The sequence below is a fragment of the Megachile rotundata genome, chromosome 6 (assembly GCF_050947335.1).
Source record: "Megachile rotundata isolate GNS110a chromosome 6, iyMegRotu1, whole genome shotgun sequence".
In the NCBI taxonomy this organism is placed as follows: Eukaryota; Metazoa; Arthropoda; class Insecta; order Hymenoptera; family Megachilidae; genus Megachile; species Megachile rotundata.
The window spans coordinates 15199166-15215744 of NC_134988.1; the positions used below are offsets into that span (position 1 = coordinate 15199166).

Here is a 16579-nt window from a genome sequence, read left to right on the forward strand (position 1 = left end):
TCCCAAACGAGCTAACTCGAGCATTTTCAAACAAATAAACGTCCAACTCAAAGATTTACTCGAACGGTCCTCCACGTAATCGCCGAAAAACTTTCGAGTTAATGCATCAAGTTTAAACAGGCTGTTTCACGAGGAAATTGATCATAGCGTAAGTTTTAATGTATCTTCGGTAAGAAGACTGTGCAATTACTCTTTGTCTCGAAACAAATGATCGAACCTCTTATCATAGGACGAGGCGGTACCTAATCAAATTTTCCGAAACTTGTTATCCAGAAGTGATTTACAGAGGTGGTCCCTTTGAGTACACTCGTTCGCTCGCAAAATACCAAAGTGAGAGCCACACGGGCAATTAAAGATGAACAATGCAGCGGAGACATACCGGTGTCCCCGAAACTATGCTCGAAGCAAGCTTGACCACCTAGGTCCCGATTCGTGAAGCAAAGCCCTTCGAATTCCGGAGCTTAAGTTTCGAGTTCGTAATTTCGCGTTCCAGTCGAAGGAACGTGAAGATACACGTACACGTACTTGGCACACTGGCAAGTGGCCGTAATAAAAGTAAGTCAAAGGGAAAACTGTCGCTTTGTCGTCAAAGCGTGGCGCGACGTCATGTGCAACCGATAGCCGCAGTCAAGCTTTATAGGGACAAACGAGGCCACTTTAATTTGCGAAACTTGCTCGACATGCACGTCCGGTCAACGGGGGACCGTTGATTTACTAACGTTCGAGGGACTAAGCGGACCGATTCGACGGGAAAACCGAACAGACATCGGAGCCCCGTGTGCGTGAGTTAGGTACAAAGGATGACGGGGTGGGTCCTGTGATCGGAAGCTGTCAATATTTGTCTATGTCCGGTAACCGAGTAGCGAGCGATGAACCGTAACGTCATCAATTATCTCTTACATACCGAGCCTCGATGTCAAATTTCGTCCGTTTCCTGCCCTCTGCGCCACTTCGTATTCCAGAGGCTCGACAGCCAACCAACCCTCTCGACTCGCGCTCTCCATTCTCCCCCTTTCTACTTACCTACAATGAGAGAGAGAGAGTTGGTCGGCCAGATTTGAGTAAACCGATGAAAATTGTCTCTAGACTCCCGAGAACAATAATGACCCGGTCGAAATTCCGCTGCGCTGGAAATTGCTCGAGCGGAATGTCGAGACTGGTTCTCCATCGTTGAATCGATACTTGGCCCGTATGATACGAGCGTGTTTCGTCCTCGATGCGTGGAAACACTCGCTGACTCGCGCGAATATCCTCCACAGAGAATTGGAGGACAGGAGGAGCGAGATACCGGGGTATTTCGTGGCGCACGATTTCAAATGATACGAGTATCGACGAACCACCTGGGGACAACGCGATTTCTCAACAGTAAAACCTGTCTCTTTCCTCTTTAGCTCGAATTACCGTTCTAAATAAGCGCGGAATTCGTTTTACCGATACTAGAGCAAGGATTACCAAAGTCGCACTGATTATGAGATTTTTGAATGTTCAGAATTATGTTCAGAGGTCATTGGAACTGTAAAATTTTAGGAATTAGCTACAGTCGGAAATTGCCCATAAAGGTAGAAAATGATCAACAAAATAATTCACAAAAGACAACCATCTTTAAAATGAGTCTCAGTCTATAATAGTTCAACAAGTTCTAATCTACAAGTTTCATTATACTCGGAATCATCGGTTAAGTGTTCGATTACACAGTGACAACAATTAACACCAACCCGTTTTGCTTTGAAAATAAATATATATATTTAATTTTCTGTGGTTTCCAATTGTATAAACATCAGAGTAGACGAACCCAAGCTGTGCTTCCACCCTCGTTAAATTGACATCGACATACGTGCATTAATGTTCCACACGAGTTCCAGTACATACTTTCTTCTCTTTCATTGTTTGCTTTATACTTAAAGCCACGTTTATAAGCTAAATTGTTCTATATATGTTTACTATTATTTGCGAAGGTCTCGTGTGAAAATAAATAATTCTCATAAATGTGCTGTATTTGTCAGCAACCACAGGAGACGTATATATGTGACTCTACTACTAGTCACGATACAACTTAAGCTTGATACAAGGAAATGAGGTAAACACTGACGATAACGACCATTCTAAATGTGTCGGAGCAGCATACTGTTAAAGCATTTTGGTATACATAGTGATAATCCGATCCCAAACGAAGCTTATAAAAAAGCAAGCTTTCAGACTCGATATATATTCCAGCGACTATTTCATCTCGTCAATGCAAGAATATAGTGTGGTAATAAATCTACTGTCACTTCATAAACCTTTCGTAAGAAAGTATGTTATCTATACGAGTCGTCGGTATGAAATCACGGTGTTTCTCGAAACATTCTTCTAACGACTATTATCACTTGTCGTAGCTACAACTCTTTCACTAAAACATCTATCATGGGACGATTGGAGAACAATCTTCTTCGAACGTATACACGTAAAACTGGTGAACAGATTTATACCTTCACTGATCTATACGAAAATATTACACGTATCGTCCCGTCCGTACGTCCGGAGAAAATGCACCGAATAGTTTCTAAACATTTACTCTTTTCGAAGAGACTTGTCTGTCATACACTTTGATTTCTACTACGAATTAAATTTCATTAACCATCAAATGGCGATGTCATGACTACCGTGACTCATACCCATGAAACTCATGTAGTGAAATATAAACTAAAATTAAGCACTGAAATTTGTAAAGAATACTGGATAATTTATATTTAAAAAAATATTCTTTAGAAACTAAAAATGCAACAGTCTAAAATTAAGTTAAAATTATCGCCATTTAAGGGCTAATTATATTTAGCTTACAATCAAAACTATAAAACCAATATTGAGTATTCACAGAGCGATTATTCTGGTAGCGACATGAATATTTTCCTATTCAAATCCTAGCATGAACATTGTCAGAAACATTTATGTTACATAGACAAAAGTTTCGTATCGAGTCGTTAATTCTCTGTCTCCAATCGTTCCATCAAAGATCTATAGATTTAGTTAAAGAGATTGAAGCTAACGTGAAATATTAGCTATAATTTTGGTATAGATTGAGATGGTGGTGGCACTGTCAAATTCTGGAACTCGTCGAACGATTTTTTAGCCGCGCTCTGAAACTCTTCCATGCCCTGTTTCGTGATATTTGTGATGTCGTCGAACTGACGTCGCGTCTGATGGAGCAAGTCGTCTGTCGACTTCGCAGCAGACGAGGCGATATCTTTCACCTCCGATTGCAGCTTCGCGATGACCCATTCCATTGCTTGCCGTCCCTGAAACGCAATCGGGTGAAGATTTCGTTACATCGCCGACCAAGAATCTCGTAACATCGCTTCAGATTCATAAACTTAAAATGTTCATGATTTTTAAAACATCTCTAATAATTATCTGTAAACATTTCATAAATAAATTTACAGCAGACCTTATCCAAATTCCAATACTACTTTCGTTCTTATTTTTTCAATTCTTTTGTCCGCAAAATTTTAGTTATCTGTCCTTTGCTAAACAGTCGGAGATACATGAAATCAAGTACCTTATTAGCATTGTGTTCAATGGTCATTGACAGTAGCTTCTCGAGATGATTAATAAGGGGCAGTCCTTTGATGGAAATTACAGCCTCTTGTTTTAACAAGGTTACTTCTGGGTTGTCCGGATGTGGCGTATATTTGACCACCTCGCCGACGGAGACGTTCTTTCCCAAGCTTATCTGAAAGCAGAAAAGACTCAAACTATTTCCATTCTTGCCTAAGGTCTCCGATTTCAGCTACGTGGCTCTATCGAGCGTATCGTGCAACTCATGGGGTTACCAACCTTCGGATAGATGGTTGGCTATTATTATCAAGATAAAACGTTTCCACGAAAGTGACGTGAAGCCGTGAATAATCGATGCAACGAAATAAAACTCGCCGGCTAAAGCTTTCGCGACAAACCACCTGCCAGAGTAAAATCGCTGCAGCGTTTGACCGACTTATGGACATTATGTTGAAAGTTACTTCGAGCGTTGTTATCTTGTCTATCGTGAACAGAACAAAACGCTCGCGTGTTTTGGAATTATTCAATAGCTATCGGCTGCCCGTGTCTTTTTCGTTGGAAGTGCAACGGACTCGGAAGTTTCGCTGAAATTTTACTTCGGCGAAGTTAGAGGATAAATGATCACTATTTCATGTTACTCGCGTGCGTTGTTCAAACTTTCGCAGAATTAAATAATTTAATATGACATAGTTCAAATTTCGTCGCACAAAATAATTAAAGCATACTTCAAATGTATGTCGTGTGCGACATGATACTGAAAGAGATTGTATTATAACTCACCAGAACTTCAGTCAGATATTAATGAAATTTTAAAAAATTTAAATAAAGTTGTAGTTTACTTGAGAACGATTTGAGGTTAAAAATAATCCCTGCATACATCTCGATCTCTATAATCAAGAATATAAATAGCTGAATATCTCTAATGATTTCCGAAGCAGAGAGATAAGAGTAGATCTTGCAATGAGAAGAGTGAGAAAAAAAAGAAGTAGGATCGTTTTGTGCGTATCAGTTTTATAGTGGTCGATAATGAAGCAAGTCTGAGGGGTAACGACAACGAGGAGGCGTTCACCATTTCGAAAATTACATCATTATGAGCTGCGTACGACTCATTCGTGGCAGTGCAGCGTGAAGCGATGTGGCCGTGGAACTGGAACAATTGAATCGCGGGGGTGCAATACGTTTCACGGGGGAATTAACGCCCGCGGCACATTGTGGATCCACGCTGTGATCGAGATAGAGAGGAGCCTGGTCCTCTCCGCCATATTGGCAATCAGTGAAGTCGACTGTGTTACATCGCAACCGACTATCCAGCTCGTCGCGTTTCGTGGTCCCGCCAACCCCCTTCGAATCTTGTGGCATCCCCCCGTACAGTCGAAAGAGACCAAAAAACTAAATAAAAGAAAAATTAACGCCCGGCTTCGAGCGGCGTTTCATCAATTACACGGATCGTGGATTAGGGAAAATACGGATGGTTTAATTCGCGAGAAATCGAGAATCGAAAAGGGCTATTCGAGTGCGTTCGGTCCTATCGAACGCGCGGTTCTTTGTTTTCCCGCCCACGGACGTAAAACTCTATTCGAATTACATGCACGTTACGTCTGTTTGCTTCATATTGTCCGTACTTTTAGAACCAGAACCCTATAGAATTTGATCCCACGCTGAATCGAGCAGAATCGCGAGTATTCAACGCCTGCGGAATATAGGGACGGAATAGACGACATTCTGGACGCCATTTCGCGACGGTATCGCAATAAACGATCTAAGTGTTTATGTCGCTACTCGAGTTATGTGCTTTCGATTTAAAAATCTGAGGATTCGAGTATTGGAAAATCTGGAAATACGAAGTCCCTTCGTGCATTTATTCGATAAACGTCCTCCACTAAAATTGTACTGAATGCAAGAGTCTTATACACTGGATTATGACTTTCAATCTACGCGAAATGAAGTCAGAAGCAATTTCATCGTGAAAACGAGCTTCTTTTCAACAGAAGTAATTAACACCTTGCACCCAGCTCGTGTCCTTATCATTTAAGTACTCCCAGCGCGGTGCAATCGCGATTCAGAAGGCCGTGCAGAAAACAGAGAAAAGAATAAGACACGAGGCGGTGAAGGTAGTAATTGGCAAGACGAACGGTTTCATTGTAGCTTCCGTAACGAACAACTCCCTCGGTGCCACAAGGTAGTAACAAAAACGTGCTTCGTTTAACTCGTATTGAAATAGCTATGATTGAACGTTTAACGACAGAGCAAACTTCCTTCTATCATCGATCCGAGAGAAATAAATTACGTAACACGATCAATAAATATCAAGCGTCAGCGACGAATAATTTCGTGCTCCGACGAAACTCGTTTAAAAGCGTGTCTTAAGTTCCGTTTAAAACACAAATCCGATTAAATTCCGCAAAATAATCCGTCTCGAGTTCGTTCTAGTTTCGCGGGAGTCTTCGAAACGCGACTCTTTCTTCGGCGCCGAGATTAAATCCTTTTTCCACGGAGAAACATTCGAAAAGAACCCTGACCGAGGAGATACTCTTTTCGCGACTGTCCCACCGCGACGTAATCATCTCTCGTTGTGTCTCATCAACGGGACAGAAAAACAGAAAGCGATGCGTCGTGACAAAGATGAGGGAAAAAAAAGCACGCGAAAAAGGTAAACGCCTGGCACGCGATTTAATCCTATCAAGCGAATGATCGATCCCTCTCTCGGTCCTGGCGTCAACGACGAAGTAATTAATTTTCACTTCCTTTTTTTCCCTCCACCCCGGTCAGAGAGTACGAGAAGCGTACATCGTCGACCCTGTCTCCCTCCCGATCTAGTGCATCGGTTAATTGAAATTTTTCTCGTCAGCCGCGCGTCGAAACCGATGTTTGCCAATCCCTCGGTCTCTGCGCCGAGCACGGCGTTTGCTTTTCATTTACCGCAGCATTGCGGCACGGTCACGTTTAGTAGCACAGTTAGGTCGAAAATCGTTAACTAAAATCGAGAACTTGATGCGAAAGAACCGAGCACTCCGTTACAGATCACACTGACTTGTTATTAAACGTCGGTTAACCGACGTGGACGAAAATCGCTTAAAATGTTGCAATCACTACTCTTAGTCGCTCGCGAGTGCATTTGACGCTTCTTCATATTTTAGAGGTGACAGGGATTTTGCTCTTAGCATTTAAATTAAATAGTGGGTCTAAAAAATCTGAGAAAGGATCAGTAGAGAGGAGTCCTAATGGCGTCGTTAGGAAGGCAACGTAAACTATCGTGCAAACAGAGCTCTCGAATCAAGAATTCCCGTGATTCCGTTTCATCTTTCGATATAACTGGGAGAGGATGGGCAGACTCGGACCCGATGAAGGGTCGTTGTGCGGGCTAAAGAGCCTTCTTCAGTATGCACTCGCGAGTAATTAGCATCGCCGCATAATTGAGAGGGACTTTAGGTATCTGGCTTCAGGCAGCATTGTTCTCTGGGCCGTCTATGTTCCCAATTCGGCCGTACCATTCGATGCCTCGAGAGGGTGCCACGGGCCGTCGCGCCGGAAGCACGAATCTACTACGACGTAATGTCGGAAGCTGGATCGACCTCGAATAGAATTCGGCCCGGGGCTTTCTCTTGCGCACGGTAATCGCCGATTTCAGTGGATTTTGGGGGAGATTGGGAATCGTGTGCTGACAAATCCGTATTAGATCGTGTAAACGGGAGCTTCCAGTCATCTGCTCCCGGCTGAATGGATACGCGCGCGGTTTCCTTCCACGTTCGATTCAATTACTTGTTTCCGCGTCTATGTACATTTCTGAACAAACAGAGCCGCATCCGTAACTTGAATCGATACGCCCGACGGTCCGTTAGACGCTTATGAAGTATTCCGAGGCAGATTGGCAAACGTACTTTGCGGATTTCAAGTTTTTCAAGGAACAGCGGATGTACACAAATAACATGGAACGAAATATTAACCGATCTCTAATGTTCCTGCCGAGCACTTCGAATATTTATTTAAATAAAAGTAAGATGCAAAAATTGCTTGACTAGTCAAAAGCGGTCTGTAGATTGAGATTTTAATGACAGTGTTAAATTAGATATCTATGTAAATAAAACGTGCAAAAATACACGGAACATAAATGTACATCGCTCATTTTAATTGCCAATTAATAATAAATTACCATATTTTTCAATCTTATTAATAGTGAACTGGAAATATCATTTATTAATATTAATTCACAAAAGTATACGTCAGGATGTAATTAGAGAGCATTTCAATTAGTGTCAGAAGCACGTGTCTCAGGCTCCTTCGGCCTTTCAACGATCATACCTTTCAAAATATCAGCAATTTCAATTAAAATCTGAATTTCACTCCAGATCTGCTTTATCGAAATTTTTCGTTTATAACCTCGGGAAATGGTTCTCGAATGTTCGATAGTTTTAATAATCAATTCTGTTAAAAGCAAACCCAATATTACGTTATACTAGCGTTTAAGAAATCAATAACAAATAATGCTTCATTTAAATAAAACATGCATTATGGTAAAAACGTGCATTATGCAAAAAGTACATTTTCCATGTATGATTCATGAACACATTTACATGATCATTCATACTATGTTTATAAAATGTAACGATACTATGTACCCGGACAAACAACAGAGAAGATTGAATACATTTTCACAAAGGTTTCGAATTACCCATAGATATGAAAAACGGGACAAAATTTCGCGATAGCCTAATACGTTCGCCCTGTTAGCTATCGCACGATCATTAATATCCATTCCCAAAACTTTTCCAACGAGTCGGTGGATCGCGTTGGAAACATCTCGATGGGGTTGTCGCGTGACACCAGGCTCGACGAGGATTCACTGGGATCAAGGGTTTCAAGCTGAAGCCTGTACACGAGGCGTCGTACAACCCATGGATCCCGAAGTTACCATTTTTCATTAAGCCGCCCCCGTCTCTGTCTCGACTCCATATTTCAATCGATTCAAAAAAACGCTGGCGTTGCCGTGCACACGACGGCACATGTCCGTATAAAAATACGTAAATGTGGTGTTCTAGAAACACGGGGCCTATACGCTGCTCGCGCAATTTGTTGTTTTTATGATTTAGAGGGCTGCGCGTACAATAATTCAGTCGCTGGCACGTTCAGTCAGCCCTGTACACCACCCGAACGCAACCACCCACTACCAACTTGCAGTTCTCCATCAGCAAAGTCCACGGGGAGTCGGTGAACACAACCAGGATACATCACCGATACACGCGTCCGTTATTAATTCTCGTCCGATGCCATCTCCCTTTGACTCCCCTGCCATTGGCGTAAATAGGGAGGAAGCTTCTCATCAAAATACGAGCTGATTCTCTACGTGTGAAGAACGCGATATCTCTATCAAAAATTTAGAAATTCTCTACCTTTGCAAATTTTCAATAGGTAAGACTTGATCATCGAATTCCCAAATTCTCAAATCCTCAAATAACTTTTAAATTTCCAAAAGCTATTCTGAACTCCTATATTTTTCCATGATTTTGAAACTAATCTTCGAAGGCAACCAAGTCATCAATAAACCCGGAAGATCCACCCCGGACAAAAATTCCAGTTACGCCAATGCTCGCCACCGACGAGCAATCCCTCTATCTCTGCCTGTGTCTAGGGTTTTCGCGCCTGCACGCACGGAAATTCGTGCCAGAACGAAGGAAGTATCGTTAGAGAGTGGTGGAGTCGACGTTGGTAAAATATCGTCTCAGTTTCCTTCGTGCTCGACAACGTATCACTGTGAACGTATCGCGCGAAGACCTACGTACGATTGATCTATTGGTCTCGACCTTCTACAATTCTAAAAACACGAAATTGCCACGCCATCCAGTAGCTCCGAACCGTATCGGTATGCAGCGGTGAAAGAACGATACGGAAAAATGATTTCGAGCGAAAAACGCAACGCGGGTAATGTCGGTGTTTTCAGTTCATTAATCTGCGTATCGGGGTGGTACGTTCGCGAGCGTATAGCGTCAAACTACGAAGCCAGCGTTTTACAACAGGTTTTAAATAATAACACGATTAACTTAACGCGATCGATCGTCGTGTGACGCGCGAGTACAATATGTCCGTCTGATAATCCGATAATATCCATCCACCTGCACCATCGGGAGAATGTTTCATCGTTTTTCCTGTCGAACGCTTGTATTCGCTGCATCGCGATCCCCCAGACGCCAACAGGCATTGTTTTCGATTAACAGGACGGGGATTTTACAACGTGACGATATTTACAGTCCTATTGGCACGATACGGCGCACACATCGGCGATCGTATTCTTTTCAAGATTCATCGGTGGAACATCGCTGAATTCGCGATCAGCGTCGAAATATGCAACGGCTGGTGGTTTCTGACCGGCAACAAAGCCCATTATGTTCTGCTCCTACCCTCTCTACGTATACAGGGTGTTCCTAGTAACTGGGACAGGCTATACGTATATTTTAAACGGTTAAAATTACCTGCACCGTTGCGCTTATAAAGAAAAGAGAATGGTGAAAATAACGATCTTGTACGATACAGCCTTTTTCCTCTACAACTTTTTCCCGTCTCTAATCGTTTTAAAGATATAGCCTGCCCCAGTTACTGGAAACATCCTGTATACACCGGATGCGTTTAGGTTGAACGATACGAGGCCGCATTACGAAGCAACCAGCGCCACGATACGTATGCATCCCGCGTAAACGTGTGCAGCAGGGCCTTGCTACGGGTACGGGTAAATTGCTAAAAGATATCTCCCCTCTGGGATTCGAGGGGGATAGGTTATAACCTGGTCTGGACTCTAGCTAGCTTATGTAGAATACATTGCCTCCGGTACGCTCGCCTATACAATGTTGTTGCCCGTATGAGTTGGCCGACGCGAGCGTTACTCGCGTGCGTATATTTCGACGCGGAAAGGCGGGCGCGAGCGGATCCTCGCTAGCGTGCGTATACTCGCCAAACAGACGAAGCAGGGTATAGACAGAGAAAGCGTTGACATCCCACAGGGAATTGTTCAATTTTAGTTGAAACTCGTCTGTAGCCCTCGGCGTGCAGGAAACGCGGAAACACGTCCCCATAGATTACGCGGGCGCGGGGAAATATCACGCGGCACTTCCTGCCGCCGTCTGACCTTAATTGGAAAGACGACAGCGGGAAAGAAGACGTCGAGGATCCAGACCGAGGATGGTTACTTCCTGTGTGCTCGAAAGACGAATCACCGCACCGAGGAATTTCCACGTTACGCTGCGCTGTCGTGTGCCATCGGAAAGCTTTCCACGATTTGTACATAGCTTTTTTTACTAGAAATTGGGACATTTTTGCATGCAAACGAATACGAATTTCTAGTACAATGGCTCCTCCGGGGAACGCGGTAATCTAAGGGAACCCATTAATTTTTGAAATTCGGAAATTCGGGAATTAAAAGTCCGCGTTAAATTTACGACTCCCGGTAGACTAAATTACCGTACAATAATCTACTATTTACCGAAACCGACATTTATTCGACTGAATTTATTCATTGGTTGAAAATTCACCATCGGAACAAAAGTACGAAAATAAATATTAACGAATGAAATGAAAACGGTTCTGAACATTTTTCTTCCGTCTCTCGTAACAGTCCAATGCTGTTCCTGCATATTTAATGTTTTTAAATAATTAACAACACCAAAGAGTTTACACACCGCGTAATGTATTCAAACATGCTATTCAAGCAATGAGCACGTATCGCGGGATTCGTGTTGTATCTCGTTTCACGATAGCCAGCCAGTTTACGCTTCATACTTGATGTATGAGAGCAAACAACCAAGTTACATATAAAACAGCTGATAAATGGACACGTGGCTAACCGCATTGCGTTTCGTCGTTAATATTTGCGTGACGAAAATAAAATCTTCGTGTTCATGTTTCACGTGACAAATCAGCCGTGGGCTTTGCATTTTTCAAACAGTCATATTTTATTTGCAACGGAAACAGAACTCGCTAATATAGCTATTTTCATGGATAAGTTCTATTACCTCTATCAAGAATATTTCTTCAACTAACTTTTCATTTAGGAAAATTAAAATCTCTCAGAAAGTTATACTACTTTAAATGCTGCTAAAAATTAGACAAATTGCATAAATGATTTTTAGAAACGATAGCGAGGGTTGGATATATTTTTGTGTAATTTGGGCGGTCTATTTGGCGGGGTTTTTCGACGAGGTCGATTTTCGTGCGAGGGGATCTTTTCTCGCGTCGGTGAAAGCATCTTCGTGTACGAATTTTCTGCCGTCCTAAGTAGCCGTTTGCTACACAGGTATACGTATGTCGAAGTACCTCGATAAGTAAAAACGATCGACGGTAGCGGCTCCTGGTAGATGGAAGGCTCCACTTTTTGCCGGGAGCCACCTGCGGATCGTTCATCATAGCAGTAATGCATCCAGCATCTTGGTATCTCTTTCCTTTTCTTTTCTTTTTGACCGGGGATCAAGCAAGCGGGAGGAGAACGATCTCCAAAGCGCTGCAACCAGCTAAGACCAATGCTTTCGCCCTTTTCCACCCTGTCTTCCCGAAACCCTCCTGGCACAACCCTCCGAGGAGACCACGAAGCTATGCAACCCTCCGGTAATGCGAGCATCAATAACCTATCATATCCAACCTTCCACATGCGATACGATGCTCCGCACCTCAACTCCGAGACGTGCCAGCAACTCACGCCGATCTCCTCCAGCAAATGTATCCACTTCTCGTACAGGAATCGGTCAATTTTTCGAACAAATATTATCCGCTGGTAGAACGGAAAGAATCCAACGTCGGTTTCATTTTATTTTCGAAATTGATCAAGGTAAATTGAAAATTTTTCGATCGAGGGGATACGTCACAAGTGCGGCGGTGTCGAAAGGATCGAGTGTAATTCTACAGGTGAAATTGCATCAAGTTATTTTCCAATTACCGTTGCTGATCTCGATTCGAATGAAATTGGGAATATATTGATTGTTCGATTACGCGCTTACAAGCACGAGCGTGCCCCTCTGTGTGCCACACTTCGTTTATCAAATTTATTTGCGTCGACCAAATGAATTGCTAATGCTATCTGTACTACAGTAAGAACTACAAAAATTACTACTCTCATTATGATAATATAGCCTAAAACATCCGCCCAAAACAATGCTTTCTTTTATTTCGAAAATATTCAATTTTATAATTTGATTTTTTTATCTCCGATTTGCTGATGAATTCTGCACCATTGTGAAACAGTGAAGCAATATGAAACGTACACGTTTAATTCCTAGATTCCCTTTTGTTCAATTAGTCTGGTCCATCAGTAAATTATTTCTTCGGTATTACATAATACAATTAAATGGAAGTGCAAAGTAACATTTCCACGGCGAATATCGATTAGTTCGTTTCCCATTTATTGCGATTTGGAAAGATTAATTACAAATGTGGTCGAAGTGCTTTGTCCAGCAATATGCGAATAATAAAGAGCAAATGTAATGAAATCTCCGTAGAGGCATGCTTCGCGGGAATTCGCATTCGGTTGATTAAATGTTACATGTGATATTTTGATTAATGATAGGAATTAAGTATTTTCAGGCGAATGAATATTGCTCTGTTTTCGCCTGGCGTATCAATCCGTCATTAAATAAATTAACAACGCGATAAAGTAACGAGCTTTCATCAGGAACAAATGTTTTCAATTAAATTCAACGTATAAAATTATTGTTACTCACATTTACTGTTCTGATTACCATCTCCTTGGATTCTGGATTCACTTCGCTCCATTCGCTGGCGTAGTATGGTCCTTCGTGGCCGAAAAACTGAAACGAAAACAAGTACAATTCTATAAAAATGAAGCAAATAAAAATGGCCAAAATTAAATTACAAACTGTTGCGAAAAAAGAATGATCGCAAAAAAAAATATCTATTAATTGAAATATTTGGGGAACAATTTGAAGCGATACAGATGCATATACCCGTGCATGTCGAATTATTACTTCCCATGTCGCAATAACCTCGTAGAATAAATTGAAAGCAATTTAATATTATCAATAAATACACCGTGTCCATAGCGAAGAAAATTAAATTAATTTGAAAGCATAATTCAGTAGAGGTATCCATAAATATAAATCATCGAAAAACCAAGTCCAACGTCATTGAGTTTCCGCTCAACCGGTAATTGATTACATTTCCGTGATTAATTGAACTTTAATTACGCGACCGACCAATGATTACAATGCCTACACGATATAACTCTTTCCCGTGAATCAGTAAACGGTCGGAGCGTGCAGCGAGCAATTTTAAATGCGCCTTGTTGTTCGAGTGCATCTGTTAATTAGTCAGAAATTTTCGTCGATGCAGCAGCTGGCTCGACGGGCCAACTGGAGAAACAAAGAAAAAGAACAATAAAGGCGGACAAGGCAACTAACTCAAATCGAAACGAGCCTTTGCACTTTCCCTTCCGTCAAGTAATTTCAGGAGTGCCTAAACGCGAAGGCGATGCTTCCCTTTTTTTTCTCTCTCTCTCTTCCTGTTCCCCTTTTCTCCACCTGCTATGCATTCGTTATATACGGAACTGTGATTCGAGGCATTCGAGCGAGCGAGCCGGCACAACAGGACGGCTTTGCGAAATGGCCAAGCTTATAGAAAATCCTGCGAAAGGAAGCAATTCGCCGAGCCGAAAAGGATTCGAAGCTGGAATCTCCCCCGTTGGCCAGAGAAGAAACAGGGATGAGAGGGGAGGCACTAAGAGAGGCTGATGTTGGTGTGTAGCCCGTAACGCAGGCGCCTAGCTGGATGATTGCCAAAGAGCGTAACATTGAGAGGCGAGGTGATGGGAGGAGGGCCGCTCATTATGAAAGTTGATACGGTCGATGTCGTTGTTTTGTAATTCGCTGCTTCGAACCTTGGTTCACCCCGCACCTTCTTCTTGCTCGACGGTTGTCGAAAGTTTCGAATTTCCTGCCTGGCTGTTTGGATGGATCGCTCGGTCAAACGGGGGAAGATGTTTTGTCTATAAATTTGAGTCCGCCAGAAGAACGGATGCATAACGCCGCTGTGTAAATGAATTTCTTATGCGATGCTCAAACTTTCGGATAAATTATAGTTTGATTAGAAGTCAGGGGAAAATTAGCTGAAAATCCCGTCTGAAACGAGTCATCTGCAAGATGTGATTCATTCTGAATCAGAAGAGAAACCAGATACATAGCTGTCTTTTACATGGGTTGTGAGGTTACAACGTGTAGAACTACATGTTGCAACAAGTTAGATCTCACATGTGAAATCGTCGGATTAAGTCTTCACACGTGGTGTTGCTACGAATTAGATCTCCACACGCTGGACATCTAACATTCTGCCCGCATTGTATATCCATTGGGTAGATCGCCCCCTCATTGTATAACCAAGCCCTGCATCGCAAACGCGTTTTATCTACCAATTCGCGGACATAATCTGCATCTTATGCAACGAGTGTTCCATGAACAAATTGAATATACGAATCCATAATCTTCTTAAAAACAGTCGCAACATATCCACGAGCTTCGTAATACGTCAGCCACGGACGTTCGCTGCTCGCTAACTACTGGGAAGCGATAGATTATATAAGAGCGCGGGTTACCCCCACTTGCAACCGGCATATCGCCAATTGCTCCAATATGTGCAATGTACGTGATCACTCGTGACTTTCGTTACTTTCATTCGCCGACGTCAATGAAATTGGCAAGAAACATAGGGCTATATGACTAAATCTGTTAATAAATTTATTAAGGTTGAAAGGTCGTCCTGATAAGATTTGAAGTAAGGGATATCGTTTAGGATCGATATTCCGAATCATGCACAAGCTTCCACAAGGTTAACAGTTCCCTACTTCACCTTCATCGGGCCAGTGAAATCGACTCGAAAGTCCGAGAAACCTTAAAAGACAGCAGCGCTCTAACGGCTGTTGCGTGCACTACGACGAACACGCTGGAAGAATTGGAACGTTATAATGAATGGAATTTCACTGAATTAAATATTCATTAAAAACATGTTTGTACCTACTGACAGAGTGTGACTTAACATAAAGATACTTTCTTAGACGTTTGTTTTTAAGTCACTAATACAGAGTACATTGTTCCATGAATCAAAGCACACTTACAGCTGTTCTTTCAAGGTCATATCTTTGTTCAAGGTAGAATAAATATTTAAACTGATAACAAACAGGAAAATTTACCTAGTAGTTAATAGAGTAAAAAACAATAGCATACAAGCACAGCTTATCAGTAGACAAAATATTCATGTGATATTTTGTGTCTTGTAACAAATATGGTACTTTACAAGCTACAAATTACATACCTAAGGAACAAAAGATATTGCATCATTTAACATACATAATGAACTTTAGATTGTGATAAAAAGATTGGAAATGCAATGCGAATGATCAGAGTAATGCTGGAAAAATTTACCGGTGATATCCATGTAGGAAATTGCCAATCAGTGGTGACTAATCTGTGAGAATACAGGACTCCGTCTTCGACTTTCCTGTCGATGACATCCGTTCCAAGAACGGAAGGATTTAAAGGATTCGGGTATTTCCTGCATGCTGCTTGTACCACTGTCTCCCACGGATGGCTGCAAACATAAGGAACATCTTGAAACCCTAATTATATGTGCCAAAAGAATCCTTTACAAATTACAAAATATGATTTAATGTTTTCACAACCTAGCCTTAAAAGTAACAAACGAACAAACTGTTAGAAACGATACTCACTCGAAAGTGTGGCGTGACGTCCACAACCTCATATTTGCAGAATTTTGTTTAATATGACGTTTCTGATCACACTATAATTTAAACTATTACTAATCACGAGAAATATCACAAGTTTCACACAGCAAGGTGAGTCAACCGACTCCGAAACCCGATGTAACCTCGAAGATTGAAAGAGAGGTCTACAATGAACTTTTTAATACTTCATTGTACATCGATTTATCAACAGTTGGCAACCCTGTTGCTGGCAGCACCAGTCGGTGACTTAGACTCCCTATGATTCGTTGAATGTTCGCGCTCAATTATTTTTTTAAATTCGAATATGAATCGTTCAATCTT

The 16579-nt window shown here is 41.9% G+C and overlaps 1 protein-coding gene and 1 long non-coding RNA gene across 2 annotated transcripts; both read right to left on the reverse strand.

The window, feature by feature from the left end:
• Positions 1 to 1582: 1582 nt before the first annotated feature.
• slmo (PRELI domain containing slowmo) lies at positions 1583 to 16456 on the reverse strand. Its single transcript, XM_003704210.3, has 5 exons — positions 16244 to 16456; positions 15939 to 16104; positions 13230 to 13316; positions 3536 to 3709; positions 1583 to 3275 (listed from the first exon to the last, which is right to left on the reverse strand). The coding sequence occupies exons 1-5, from the start codon at positions 16273 to 16275 to the stop codon at positions 3039 to 3041; spliced, it is 696 nt and encodes a 231-aa protein (XP_003704258.1). The 5' UTR covers positions 16276 to 16456; the 3' UTR covers positions 1583 to 3038.
• On the reverse strand, positions 13428 to 15932 carry LOC143264654 (uncharacterized). The gene is made up of 2 exons (XR_013038515.1): positions 15531 to 15932; positions 13428 to 15459 (listed from the first exon to the last, which is right to left on the reverse strand). It is a non-coding gene; the product is annotated as an uncharacterized LOC143264654 (long non-coding RNA).
• Positions 16457 to 16579: the final 123 nt, after the last annotated feature.

Excerpts from the sequence above, each read along its gene's own strand:
- slmo (XM_003704210.3), bottom strand. The coding sequence starts at position 16,275 with ATGAGGTTGTGGACGTCACGCCACACTTTCGA. Across the intron at positions 3,710-13,229 it reads TGGTAATCAGAACAGTAAAT|ATAAGCTTGGGAAAGAACGT; the intron begins GTGAGTAACAAT and ends TTCTGCTTTCAG. Across the intron at positions 3,276-3,535 it reads TTGAACACAATGCTAATAAG|GGACGGCAAGCAATGGAATG; the intron begins GTACTTGATTTC and ends ATTGCGTTTCAG.